This window comes from Oryctolagus cuniculus, chromosome 15 (assembly GCF_964237555.1).
Source record: "Oryctolagus cuniculus chromosome 15, mOryCun1.1, whole genome shotgun sequence".
In the NCBI taxonomy this organism is placed as follows: domain Eukaryota; kingdom Metazoa; phylum Chordata; class Mammalia; order Lagomorpha; family Leporidae; genus Oryctolagus; species Oryctolagus cuniculus.
This window is the reverse complement of record NC_091446.1, coordinates 68944585-68959065: the sequence shown is the minus strand read 5'-3', so window position 1 is coordinate 68959065 and position 14481 is coordinate 68944585. Positions and strand designations below refer to the sequence as shown.

At 50.2% G+C, this 14481-nt stretch overlaps 1 protein-coding gene across 2 annotated transcripts in view; it reads left to right on the top strand.

Moving 5' to 3' along the window:
* POLR3A (RNA polymerase III subunit A) overlaps nt 1–14481 on the top strand; it is a 49854-nt gene that overhangs the window by 26131 nt on the left and 9242 nt on the right. Inside the window, exons 17-23 of one of the 2 annotated variants that reach the window (XM_008269916.4) lie at nt 526–637; nt 1674–1792; nt 2430–2567; nt 4584–4754; nt 6381–6494; nt 7777–7812; nt 14342–14428. In XM_008269916.4, the coding sequence (XP_008268138.1) occupies nt 526–637; nt 1674–1792; nt 2430–2567; nt 4584–4754; nt 6381–6494; nt 7777–7812; nt 14342–14428 (777 nt within the window). The remainder of the gene's footprint in view (nt 1–525; nt 638–1673; nt 1793–2429; nt 2568–4583; nt 4755–6380; nt 6495–7776; nt 7813–14341; nt 14429–14481) is intronic. The other variant, XM_002718399.5, reaches the window with a different exon arrangement.

Genomic DNA, 14481 nt, shown 5'->3' with positions numbered 1-14481 from the left:
GGGTCTCCCACATGGATGCAGGGGCCCAAAGACTTGGGCCATCTTCCACTGCTTTCCCAGGCACATTAGCAGGGAGCTAGATTGGAAATGGAGCAGCCAAAACTTGAATCAGCGCCCTTATGGGATGCTGGCATTTCAGGCGGCGGCTGTGCCCACTACACCCCAGCGCCGGCCTCTCCATGTTGTCTTATATTTATTTACACAGGGATGGGGGTGTGTGTACACGTAGCTGTATATATGCACATACATTGCTGCATACAGTACTGTAAACAGAGCTAGTGCATTCTACGTTGTAGACCATTTAAAGGAATTTTCAGGTGTTTGTTACACATTGATGGTAGAACCTTTGGAGGATGCAGCTGTACAGCTGATCATGGTGGTCCTCGAATGCTCTGCAGCCTTCACTGATGGGAAATCAGACAACTTGCTTCCAATTTTGAGATGTCTGTAAATGTCGGATGGAAGATCTGTCATCTGCAGAGCGTGGGAGGACCACCCACCACCGATCACCTTTTCTTCCACCAGGCTCTGATCCTGAAGGAGCTGTCTGTGATCCGTGACCACGCCGGCAGTGCCTGCCTCCGGGAGCTGGACAAGAGCAACAGCCCCCTCACCATGGCTCTCTGTGGTTCCAAAGGTGTGCGCCTTGCCTGCTGGCAGTGTGTGCTGCACGCAGGCCAGCTGGTTTGGTTCAGAAAATGTGACAGTCACAACTTCAGACAGGCACTTTACTTCTTATTTACCTTTTCTCTTTCATTTTTATTTATTTGAAAGGCAGAGAAGGACAGGGACATAGAGCTCCCATCTGCTGGTTCCCTCCCCAAATGTCTGCAACAGCTGGGACCGGGCCAGGCTAAATACATGAGCAGGGAACTCAGTCCAGGTCTCCCATGTGAGTGCAGGGACCCAGGTTCTTGGGCCATCACCTACTGCCTGCCAGGGTGTGCATTAGTGGGAAGCTGGAATCGGAAACAGCCTGGCCTCAAGCCCAGTCACTCCAGTATGGGTTGTGGGTATCCCAAGCAGCATCCCAACTACTGTGCCTACACAGTAGTGCTCTCCCCCCCATTTCTGTCTCAAAAACAGTTTAAATAAATGTTTATGAAGTGAAATCCAAGACTTTTTGAATAATATACTTAGTGTTGTAACAAAACTCTTTAATTTCAGTTACCCAGGCCCTTAAAGCGTTGGGTTTCATGGAACTGCATTCACATGTAGTCTCTGTGCTGCTTCTTCTGTACATTTTTTAATGGAATGAAATCTAGTCTCTTTAGTTTTGTTTCCTACTTCCTGTTCCTGGCACATACCCCAGGCTTTCCAGTTTCTGCCTTTGCTTCTGCTCTTCTATCCACTTCGGAACTCCCCCAACCCTCTTGGTGTGCAGATTACTGTGTCCTCCAGTGCAGTCACTGCTGTTGCCTTGAATGCTCACCTGGCTCTTCCCCAGCCTTTCCTGCAGCTCAGACGTGCCGCAGAGTCCTCGCTCAGCTGTGCCGTTACTGACGGCTCCACCCTGTCTTCATCCTGGTGCTGTCTTTCTCTATCCCTGGACTCAGCTTGTTGAGAATAAGCCTGTGCTGCGTCCTGTGCCTGTTGTATCCCTCCCTGCTGCTTGTACTTCAGTTAGTGCTGTTTCGATACGTGAATGTTGTGTTGCTGACCTGTTTCCCCAGGTTCCTTCATTAACATATCACAGATGATCGCCTGTGTGGGGCAGCAAGCCATCAGCGGCTCCCGAGTGCCAGATGGCTTTGAAAACAGGTCCTTGCCTCACTTTGAAAAACACTCAAAGGTAAGACCCTTGAAGGCTTGTTCATAAGTTGTCCTCTAGGGAAGACAGACTTGTGTAGATCAAAGGCCATTGGCCATTTCATGTGCTGTTTTGTATGTGTGTTTTCACCATCTTAGTGAGATGTACTTAATATCATAATATTCACTGTTTATAAAATATGGAGTTCAGTGACTACATTCAGAGGTGTGCAGCCATCACTGCCCCACCATGAGCCCTGTGACCCTTAGCACTGCAGCTCAAAATCTGAGGGTGGGCAAGCCTGGCCCCTGGGAGGGATGTCTTGAGGTGAGTCGTTCCCTAGGAAATGGACAGATTGTCTCCTGAGGTCCTTGGTTGCTCAGCTGCTGCCTTAGACAATGCAGCCCAAAGTTGGCTTTTCCCTCTCCTGAGCCAGCTGTCCACCCTTGGCACCAGCGCCAGCTCTGGCTTGGAGCTCACCTCGTGTCTGGGAAGGATTGTCCAGGTTATTTCTCCTGCAAAAGGCATATATAGCCTGCTGCTGCTTTGTGAGTGTACGTGGGCCAGGTATTTAAAGTCCAGAGGTGGGGCTTTCTCTGGTTTGAATGAGTTTTAGAATTATGGACCTTGAACTCTTTCTGTTTGATTTTTTTTTTCTTTTTTTTCCACTTCTCTGTAGCTCCCAGCTGCCAAGGGCTTTGTGGCTAATAGCTTTTATTCCGGTTTAACTCCCACTGAGTTTTTCTTCCACACAATGGCTGGTCGGGAAGGTCTAGTCGACACAGCCGTGAAGACAGCAGAAACGGGATATATGCAGGTAATGAGAAGAAATGAGGGCCGTTGGCGAGCGAGCAAGACAGGGCTCTACCAGATTTTACTGTTGAGTGTGTGCATGTTTTGTGCGTGAGCTATAATTTACCTATCTTGGTATTTAAAGGGAAAAACTTAGAAACAGATGCCATGGAAGTAATGACCAGGGGGAGGTGATATGTTCCAAATCATGCTGCGTACCTGGCCTTGTCGAGGCCGAGCCCAAGCCACACATTGCAAAGCTCCCCTGGAGGAGACCGTGGACTGCATGTCGTGGAACCTCACTGAGCCCGTATCTTCCAGCACATACAGTGGGGGTGGTAACCGAGGGGATCCTGCCTCCCACTTTGTGGCTGTGTATGTTACTCGTTACTCTATCATGCTCACCGGCTCCACGAACCTAGGCCAGCGCCCATCAGAGGGCTGGGACACAGAGCAAAGCTCTATCAGCCATGAGTGTGACTCCAGCATGGTTTGCTCCCTGGTACAGGGCTGCACTTTGCCTTTCACACTTCCCACATCTACCCCTAGTGGCAGAGGACTGCAAGTGTGACCTTATTGTACTCACAGACCACACTGTGGGATTTCTTTTCAATCTCCAATGATTTTTTTTAATTTACTTATTTATTTGAAAGAGTTAGAGAGAAAGGGAGAGGCAGAGGGAGATGGAGAGAGAGGTATTCCATCCGCTGGTTCACTCCTCAGATGGCCTCAGCGGTTGTAGCTGCGCAGATCCGAAGCTTAGAGCTTCCTCCGGGTCTTCCCACGTGGGAACAGGAGCCCAAGGGCTTGGGCCATCTCTACTGCTTTCCTAGGCCATAGTAGAGAGCTGGATTGGAAGTGGAGCAGCTGGGATTGAACTGGTGCCCATAGGGATGCTGGCACTGCAGGTGGCAGCTTTACCCACTGTGCCACAGCACCAGCCCCGACAATGGTCTTTCTACTCCGTCCTCCATAACTTTACTATTTGTTGGGAAAAAAAAAAAAAAAAAACTGTGAAAAAAATACTTTAAACTGCTTACGACGCCAGGTTGCTGGGCCAGGAGCCTGCTGTGGCCGTGTGTCCTCTCCCCGTCATGCACCCTGGGAAACGGGGATGAGTGCAGCAGAGATGCGAGCGAGGGCCAGGGAATGGAGCCGTCGGCGGGCTCCTGCTCCCACAGCCCCTTCTGTGCCTCGTGCGTTGGTATCGGATGCGTTTCATCATGTCTCGATGGGAAATTGCCCTTCAGTTCTGGAGCGCGCTGCTTTTGTCAGAAGCGTGACATGCTGTGAAATGCTTTTACTGCTCTTGCCGTGATGTGTTTTGACTTTGTTTTTCGTCTGTACCTTTTTGAAGTAGACAGTGTGACTTTCCCAGAGCAGTGTGTTAACCTAGAACAAATTAGTTTTGGCATGAGGGATTTTTGTTTTTTTAAATTGCCTGGAGGAAGATTTCCTCTGTCTTTAATCCACCAAGCCGCCACGACATTACTGGCTGGGGCACTGTGCTGGTGCAAGGTGCCCTGAGCAGCAGATCCGAGGGCTGGCTGCTGCCTGCTGGGTCAGACACAGAGCAGTCCCTGTTCCCTCCTTCCCACTAACCCAGAAGAGGGCCCCCACCTGATCTGCTGTAATTCATACTGAACTCTACAGGGGTCCTGGCTCAAGCTGTGTTTGGAAATGCAAAGCTCTTGCATTAATTTATACCTTGGGGAGAAAGAAAGGGAAGGCAGAACAGCCTAGGAAAACAGTTTTTGTTTGCAGAGTCCTTGTGGGTGATGGGGTTTAAATTGCATGTGTTCTAAAAACCACGCATGCGCCAGAGGTTGGAGCATGTTCTAAATCCCACTGCACAGGCTGGTGAGGCATGCTTGGTCTTTCTGTTCTTGGGGTGAGGGGACTCTTTTCAAGGGATTTCAAATGAAATATTTTTATGTGATTAAAGTGCGTGTGACCTTGAAGCTTAGAATCGCAAATCTCATCCTCTGCACATGTGACTGGTCTTCTCGAAGCAGCTGAGCTTTCTCCTCCCTTCCTTTAGAGAAGGCTTGTGAAGTCTCTTGAAGACCTATGCTCCCAGTATGATCTGACGGTCCGAAGCTCTACCGGCGATATCATCCAGTTCATTTACGGGGGAGACGGCTTAGACCCTGCAGCCATGGAGGGAAAAGATGAACCTTTGGAGTTTAAAAGGGTCCTGGACAACATCAGAGTAAGATTTAGCAGTATATCTGGGACAGGAGTGCTTCTGAATTTAAATATATATGCCCTTTGACCCAACAGTTCCACTTAAGAAGAGTTGGCCCTGGTGGGGAGGAGGGTGTCCAGCCCACGGGCGACGTTCAGGCCCAGGAAACCATCTGTTCTGGCCCTACCAAGGCAACCACAGGTGGGACTTGAAATTCAATAAATGTATAGCAAGTCAATTAAAAAAAAATATTTATTTGAAAGGCAGTTTCAGAGAGAAAGCTCTTCCATGCACTGGTTGACTCCTTAAGTGGCTGCAACAGCCAGGGCTAGGCCAGGCCAAAGCCAGGAGCCTGAAACTCCATCTGGGTCCCCATCTAGGTGCCAGAGACCCAAGCACTTGGGCCATCTTCTGCTGCTTTCCCAGGCATATTAACAGGGAACTGGATCAGAATTGGAGCCTCTGGGACTTGAAGTGGCACTCATACAGGATAGGGGAATTTCAGGCAGTGGCTTAACCCTTTGTGCCACAATGCTAACCCCTGTAGCAGTCATGCAGATAATGTTATAAATACACAAATGGTCCCTGGCAGAAAAAAGGTTCCCCACCCCTGCCCTACAGAAATGGACCAGATGTTCCTAGGATATATTTTCCAAGTTGTTAACAAGAGAGGCAAACCATCAGAAGGGCAGGTCAGACACGCAGTGATCCATCCTTACAACAGAATAATGTGCAGCCATTAAGATATTGGAAAGATGTTTGCATCCTACAGTGAAGTACCTGGGCTTGGTTTCTGGTTCTGGCTGCTTACTCCATCTTCCTGCCATTGCAGATCCTGGGAGGCAGTGCTGATGGCTCAGGTAGTTGGATTCCTGCCACCCACAAAGGGGACCTGGGTTGAGTTCTGGGCTCCCACCTTCAGCCTGGCCCAGTGCAGGGCATTGCAAGCTTCTGGGGGAGTGAACTCATGGACATGAAAACTCTTGTCTCTCAAATAAATGAAAATCGAAGAAACAAGTGTTGTAGCACACTGTGTTAAGCCCTCACTTGGGGCACCCACATCCCATATTGTAGTGCCTGGTTCAAGTCCCGTCTGTTCCACCTCCGATCCAGCTTCCTGCTAACGTGCTTCCTGGGAGGCAGCAGATGATGGCTCAGTTACTTGGGTCCTTGCCACCCATGTGGATGACCCAGGTGGAATTCTAGGCTCCTGGCTTCCACCTGGCCCAGCCCCAGCTTTCGTGGCATTTGGGGAGCAAATCAGTGGATGGGAGATCTCTCTGTTTCTCTCTTGCTCTGCCTTTCAAATAAATAGGAATAACCATTAATTGAAATTTTAATGTATGAGGGAAATCCCATGAGCTTGAGAGAGAGATTATTTTCACCCTTGAAATGTTTGGGCTGTTTTAAACAACTGTGGAGATGCACATTTGGGGTGCTGTGAGGGTTGGGAGTAGTGGAGACCTCCTGAAGAGCCTGGAAGTCCGTGGTGGGGTGCATTGTCAGGGTCTGGTCACCACTGTTCTGAAGGCAAAATCGCCGATTACTGAAACGCACTCTGGGTAAGGTCGTTTACCGCTGGTACCTAGTAGCACCCCCTTCTCCGTCTGCCCCCACTCCAGATAACATGACTTCCTTTTAATACTCGAGGCAGTCTTCCCGTGCCAGAACGAGCCTGCGCTCAGCAAGAACGAGTTGATCCTGACGAGCGAGGCCATCATGAAGAAGAACGAGTTCCTGTGCTGCCAGGACAGCTTCCTGCAGGTGAGCTGCACCGGCCCGTGTCAGTCACGGGACACGGCTGCCGGGCACCGCCTGCCGGCTCTGTCTGTGTCTGCTTTGCTTTTTTTTTTTTTTTTTTTTTTTTTTTGACAGGCAGAGTGGACAGTGAGAGAGAGAGACAGAGAGAAAGGTCTTCCTTTGCCGTTGGTTCACCCTCCAATGGCCGCCGTGGCCGGCGCGCTGCGGCCGGCGCACCGCGCTGATCCGATGGCAGGAGCCAGGAGCCAGGTGCTTTTCCTGGTCTCCCATGGGGTGCAGGGCCCAAGCACCTGGGCCATCCTCCACTGCACTCCCGGGCCACAGCAGAGAGCTGGCCTGGAGGAAGGGCAACCGGGACAGAATCCGGCGCCCCAACCGGGACTAGAACCCGGTGTGCCGGCGCCGCTAGGCGCAGGATTAGCCTAGTGAGCCGCGGCGCCGGCCTGCTTTGCTTCTTTTTAACAAGGGCTCGTTGCTCTGTTAAAAAAAGTTTAAAATGGCCTGGTCAGACTCTCACCAGACAACAGGTAGAATGTATCGCACATCTCTTCTTAATGTATGTCTGACACACAGGCAGCACCTTATTAGAAGCAAAATACTTTAGTTAAAAAACTGACCTTTTTTTTTTGGAGCCCTGTCCCTCTCACCTGCATTCCTACCTGTGGACCAACTCTTCTCAGTCATTCTGCATCCCAGTGCTTGCTCACAGTAGCAGGAGCAGCCGCAGGAGCTCCTTCTCTTACTGTATGAGGAATCGGAAATCCATTGGGTCAGCCTCCTTGTTCTTCCAGGGAGCCGCTGCCTGGTGTCCTGTTGGGGTTTTGTTGTTGTGACTGACTTGGTTTCTGTTTGTCAATCATGCTGACGTGCTCCAGCAGCTTCCTCGAGCTTGCAGGCACGGCTGGAGGGAAAGTGAGGAACGCAGGGGTGCGTAACTGGCTCCCTTGCCGTCCTGGCTGGCGGCTCACACGCAGCACGCGCTCAGCAGGCCAGGGAAGAATGTGTCTCCCTTGGATTACTCGCTAGAGCCTGCTGAGCGTAAATAGACTGGCTTGCTCAAGGAGATTCTTCGCTCCTTCCGTTTGCATGCGGAGGTGTAGAATAGAGAGCACTCTTCTGGGCTTGAAAGTTTTCAAACCAAGGGCGTGGTGAGGCTGAGCGCCTTTATTGTTTTCTCCCAAGAGGTTTGCTTTACTTCCTGTTTTTGAACAAACAAGTTAGAACTGCAGTTTGGTTTTTCTGCAAGCTTACGTTCACATATTTATTTTTCTGTTTATCCTCAAAGACCTTCACTGAGACAGGTTATGGGAAGTACAACGAGGTAATGTGTTTAGAATGCCGTGAGTGCTGAGTGGAGCGGGGCGAGCTCTGGCAGCAGCCCAGCGGTTTGCCGGCGCTCCAAGCCTGGCTTCTCTTGTTTCTTGCCTTTGACGCAGTGTGGCACGTGACCCCTTGACTGGCTGTATTTGTTTGTCCGGTGTGCACTGGTTCAGCCTTCACCGTACATCATGCACACTGCAGATGCCGAGATCACGAAGACGACCAGATGTGCCCTAGCCCCCAAGATGCTCACACTCTGATGAGCTCAGATTTGCCGGGAGGGTCTGAGATCCACTGGCCAGAACAGCTTTGTCTGAGCTGTGAGATGTTCTTCAGCCCTAGCCCGCCCCAGAGCTGAAGCAACAAAGCCCACTCTTGAGTGGCTCAGAGCCTGGCCCCTGCCCAAGGCCGATGCCCCTGCTCGCACTCTGTGGAGTGTGTGTGACAATCTAATGGCTGGTTACTCATGTAATTAATTGCCTGCTGATTGCCGTGGTGTGAGTTCCCTCTAGTGTGCATGGGCTGTTTGATCCGAGTTCTGTTTGTTTCTGTTTTCCGTTCCACCAGGGGAGCACTGGTTTTTACCCTAACTTCCAGAGCGTCTGCCCGTAACCCTCTTGTAAGGAAAGCACTCCGCTAGGCAAAGCCACTGAACGTGTGTTCATTTCCAGTGCTCAGCTGAGGAGCAGGTTAGGTGTGTGCAGAGTCCATGCCTCCTGAGGCTGCTTGCCCTTCTGTCTGCTGCTGTGTCCCCTGTATGGCAGCCCAAGCAGCCCAGAGCACCCAGTGATGGAGTAGCAACATCGGGGCCAAGGGGGCTCTCGGGAACTTTCTGTAAAGACCCGGCCACAGCCAGATGAGTAGCTGGGGGAGGACACTCTGCCCTGAATGACACGGAGGAAGACTTCGGTGCACCAGGTGGAAATGCCTTTGAACAGCCCCTCCGGGAGGCAGAGCCGTGCCGAAACAGTTGTGCCACTGCCCGCTCCAGCTGCTTTCCCCTTGTGGTTTGTGGTGACTGCCCCTGTCTGAAATGGTGGTCTCAGATTTCTAGTGAATGAGTCTGAAGGGCTTTTCCTTATTTTTAAAATTGTTAAGAAACTTTATTTATTTGAAAGACATTACAGAGAGAGCTTTTCCGTGCACAGGTTCATTCCCCAAATGTCCATAACAGCTCTGGCCAGGTCAGGCTGAAGTCAGGAGCCTGGAACTCCATCCAGTCTCCTACTGGGCAGTAGGGTCCCAAGCACTTGGGCCATCTGCTGCTTTCCCAGGTGCATTAGCAGGGAGCTGGATCAAAAGTAGAGCTGCCAGGACTCAAACCAGCATCCGTATGGGATGCTAGTGTTGGAGGCAGCTTAACCCACTGTGCCACACACCAACCCCGAGTTTGTCTTTAAAAAGAGCCTTTTAAGATGTTCAATTTCTTACAAATTAAAAGTCCTTTGTTAAATAAAAGTCCTTTCTGTGTAGGGTCATTGCTGAGCTGCAGGGTGATCATTCATGTATGTCTGCTTTCCCTTTGGGAAGAAGAGTTGGTCAGAGTGGGTAGTCGTAAGGAAACTGTGGTCATGGGAAAGGACAGTTGAGGGGTGATAGACGCCCCCCCGCCGCCCTGGTAGCCTGTGTAGCAACTAGGCTCCTGGGAGAGAGACTGAATTCCACAGAAACTTGAGAGAGAAGACTATGGAGAGGCACTATCACCTCGGCCACCCCTAAACCCCACCAGCTTCTCAGTGTCCTCCAGGTGACAAGGCTGATGCCAGACTATCCCAAGGGCTGGGGAGAGCAGGTGGCTGTGGACTGTGTGGTGCTAAGGCTATTTAAACCGAAGAATGTAAAGTTCTAGTGTTGTGCTTTCAGAAAAGGCAGGAACTAGAAATTGCTGGGTAGTCTGTGGGAACTTAAGAGGTTTATTTTTGCAAATTTAAGATTGAATAGGACTAGGAAGTGTTAAACTCTCTGAGTTCCCTGCAGGATTTGATTTTTGCAAAAGTAAGCTTCTGGGTCGGTACATTTTAAAACATTTGTTTCCAGCTTACACGTTTTCAGCCGAGAAAGCGAGTAGGCTCCGGGCAGGGTGCGCTAGCCTGCTCTCTGGGGGCGTGCAGGCGGGATTGAGCAGGTGCAGGCCACCCTGGGATTGAGCAGCAAGGCTTCATGAGACTCTGGAACAGTCTGACCTTGTGCCAGCCCACACGTCCACCTCTATGTATGCCTCTGTCCTTAGCCAGCCACATAGCAGCCGGACACCTACAGCGGGCCACAGTCCATTCAAGCTCACTGCGTGCGTGGTTTTCCCACAGTCATTGAGGGAAATCCCATTTCTGGGAAGGAGCTGGAGAGAAGCAGTCCGTCCGCTCCTTCTCATATCTAACACACATGCCTGGGTCAAAGCAGAGCACCAGATTGCCAGCTCCCAGGGCCGCTGAAGACCGGTGCTCCTGTACAGCGTGTGCTGCAGTCTGCCCCAGGAGTGCTCACAGAGCCAGTCCTGGGTGCTTGGTGTTTGCCGCGTGAGCAGCTAGTGCATTGCTCCTGGGAGCCCTCCCCAAGAGAAGGCTCTGCGACCCCAGTTCTAGGAGAGGCAGTGTGCCAGGTTGGTTGGCTGGCAGGCAGCAGATCATGAAGCCACAGGTCTTCCCCTCTGGGTGGTCACCAGAAAACTCAGGTCTGTCATCTCTCAGCCTGGCCTGTCAGCCCCATCCCTACCATCACACACCTTCTGTCTTCTTCCTTGCTCCATGTTGTTGTCTTCCCTGTTCTGAAACAGCACAGACAGCCGCAGTGGCTGTGAGGGCGACGGCCAGGAATGCCTACAAAGTTCTAACTGTGTGTGGGAAGGGAGCATGAGGCTCAGGGCTGGGGGTGGGTCGTGATGCAGAGAGAAGTTGGGGTTTGCAGAGCTTTCTTGGAAATGAAGATCAGCTCACAGCACGATGTACAAAGCTGTGGTTTGGCTGATGGCACTTAGTTTGATCATCATAGCTTTAGGAGAAGCCCTCAAGAATTAATCAGTGTAGAAATGAAAGTGTAAATGTATGCTTAGACCTGTTCAGGGCTGTAAGAATTTAGGCCATGTGGTGCTGGGAGAGCAAAAGAGTATTCCCTAGCAGCATGTAAGCTCCCCAGGTGGCAGTGTCACGGCAGAGTAGGGGATGGGCCTTAGAAGCACTTGCACCAGGAGATTGTGGACGGGATGCCACTTTGTAATGGAGCCCAGATCCATGGTAACCTTTGCTACAGGTGCAACTACCTGTACTCACTACAGGAGCAGTCCCAGCACTGCAGTGAAGCATAGGTTGCAATAAAGGTAGGCACTCGTGTATTTTGGTTTCCTAGTACATACGGAAGTAGGCTTACACTCTACTATGATCTGTTAAATGTGGAGCAGTGTCATGTCTAAAGAACCAACATACGTACCTCAATTCTAAAACACTTAAATGCTGGGGCTGGCGCTGTGATGCAGCAGGTTAAAGCCCTGGCCTGCAGCGCCAGTATCCCATATGGACACTAGTTCAAGTCCCTGCTGCTCTACTTCTTACCCAGCTCCCTGCTAATGTGCCTGGGAAAGCAGCAGAGGATGACCCAAGTCCTTGGTTCCCTCATCCATGTGAAAGACCCGGAAGAAGCTCCTGGCTCTTGGCTTCTGATCAGCTCAGCTCTGGCCATTGAGGCCATTTGGGGAGTGAACCAACAGATGGAAGACCTCTCTGTGGCCCTTTCAAATTAAAAAAAAAAAAGTCTTAAAAAAAAAAAACAAATGCTAAAAATTGCTGACGATCATCTGAGCCTTCAGTGAGCCATAATCTTTTTGCTGGTGCATGGTTGTGGCTCAGTTTTGGTGGTTGCTGAAGGCTGGGGTGGCTGTGGCAGTTTCTTAAAATGAGCAGCAATGAAGTGCACCACCCAAACTGGCACTCCCCTTCTGTAGCGGGCAGTGCACTTTGCTAGCCCCTCACCTCCCGTAGGACCTTCTCAGAACAGGAGCCCATCCTCTGCTGCTTTACCCGCCAAGTGTATGCAGAATTCCAGACCTCCTGCTGCCATCTCTAGAAACACAGCCTCTTCACCACGAGCAGGAGCCATCTCTAGAAACCACTTTGTCTGCTCATGCGTCAGAAACAACGCCTCATCTCTGAAAGGTTTATTGTATTTTAGCAATTCAGTCACTTCTTCAGCCTCCCCCCACCCCCATTGATTTTGTTTGCTTTTAATTTTTCATTTGAAAAGCAGAGCAACAGAGAGAGATCATTGAACACTGAATCACTTCCCAAATGCCCACAGCAGGCAGGTCCAGGCCAGGCTGAAACCAGGAGCTGCACGTAAGCTGTGTGGGTGGGAGGAATCCAAGTACTTGGGCCACCATTTGGTGGCTCCTGAGTGCTTTCTAGGTGCATAAGCAGGAAGCTAAATCCTACAGAGGCACTTCAGTATGGGAGATGGGCAAGCTTGACCCAGTGTGCCACAATGCTTACCCCCTAGGACCCACTGCTCATTCTAGTTTTCTTGATATTTACACCACATTTTCAATTTCTTCCTTCACTGAAGTCTTTAGCCCTTCAAAGTTATCCGTAAGAGTTGAAATCCAAACTCCTGATAATACTGATATTTTGACCTCACAAGAATCAGAAGTGTTCTTAATGGCATCTAGAGTTGTGAATCCTTTTTATAAAGTTTTCAATTTACTTTGCTCAGATGCATCAGCAGAATCACTGACTATGGCAGCTATAGCCCTACAGGATGCATTTTGTTTTCAAGATTTATTTATTTATTTATTTGGAAGTCAGAGTTAGAGCTTCCATCTGCTAATTCACTTCCTAGATGGCCACAGTGGTCAGGGCTGGGCCAAGCCAAAGCCAGGAGCTTCTTCCAGGTCTCCCACATGGATGGCAGGGGCCTAAGCACTGGGGCCATCTTCCGCTGCTTTTCCCAGGCCATTAGCAGGGAGCTGGATTGGAAGTGGGGTAGCCAGGACTCAAACTGGCACCCGAATGGGATGTCAGCATTGCAAGTGCTGGCTTTACTGGCTGTGCCACAATACCAGCCCCACAAAATGTATTTTTTAAATCATGAGACTTGGAAGTCACAGCTACTTCTTGATCCTTAGCACACACACTGAGAACCTGTGTCAGGATTCTCCATGTGAGCTCTTGGGTGACCAGGAGCCCAGGCGGCAGTAGTATTTTGAAAAGAATCTTTTTGACTAGTAGATCTCAAGAGTGGGCCTTAAGATACACATTAAAGCATGTTGTAGACAGGTGCTGTCATCCAGGCCTTGTTTCATTTATTAAGCACCGGCAAGGTAGATTCTTAAGGGTCCTAGGATCTTCAGAATGGGATGTGGGCAGTGGCTTCAACAAAGTCACCAGCTGCGTTAGGCTTCTCTTTGGAGCTTTGAAGCCAGGTGTTGACTTCTGGCTGTGAAAGTCCTGGATGGCATCGTCTTCTAGGCTGAGGCCACGTTCCCTGCCACCCTCAGTTGCCCTCACTGGAGCTTCTGGGTCCCTTGCAGCGGCTGCCGCCTCACCTCAGCCTTTGCTGCACTTGGATGTTGCCTAGATGGTGCCTTTCCTGGAACCTCATGGACCGATCCCTGCCAGACTCAGGAGTTTTCTCCTGCCGCTTCCTCACCCCTGTCGACCATCACAGACCCGCAGAGAGGTCGAGTCTTGCTCTGCATTAGGCTTTGGCTATAGGGAATGCCATGGCTTCGTGGTTTCGTTTTCTTACATGTGTGTTCACTGCAGTAGCACATTTCGGTTCCTTCAAGAACTTTTGCTCTACATCCACAGCTCAGCTGTTTGGCACAAGAGGCCTAACTTCTGCCCTGTCTCCTCGGATGTGCCTGCCTCACTGAGCTTGATCATTTCCAGCTTCTGCTAAAACTGAGATGTGCAGCTCTTCCTTTCACGTGAACACTTACAGGGTTATTACATGGCCAGGTTTCAGTATTGAAGAATCGGGGCCATGAGGAGATGGAGAGAGATGGAGGAACAGCTGGTGGTGCAGTCAGGACACATCCAACATCCCTGGGTGTGGTTTGTGGAACGCAAAACACAGAGGCATCAAAGGTCACTGATCACAGAGCACCACAGCAGATTTAATGAACACGTCGACAGGACGCAGAAATGAGTCAGGTGTGACTGAGACAAGTAAGCCCCTGCTGGTGGAAAAATCACACAGACTTCGTCACCACAAGGCTGCCGGAACCTTCAGTTTGTTAAAAGCTCAGTTGTCTGCAAGGTGCAATAGAGCAGTATGCCTATGTCTATTCAACTGCTGCACAACTTTGAGAAACTCATCATGTATTCCTGAAGTTTAATAGATAATGAATGTTACCACAACTATCATAGTTGGCCACGTTAAATGAATGTTACCATAACTTTCATAGTTAGCCGTGTTACCTGAATGTTACCATAACTATCATAGCTAGCCATGTTACCTGAATGTTACCGTAAGTATCATGGTTAGCAGTGTTACCTGAATCACTAAGAAGCACAACTGATGTTTGCTGTGTAATCTTTCAGGAAATAAAAAAATTCATTAAGGGGGTTTCTGAGAGGATCAAGAAAACCAGAGATAAATACGGCATCAATGATAACGGCACGACAGAGGTAAGAGCCTTCCCAGTTGTGTCAGGACACCAAGGTGTTTGCAGGCGCTGCCA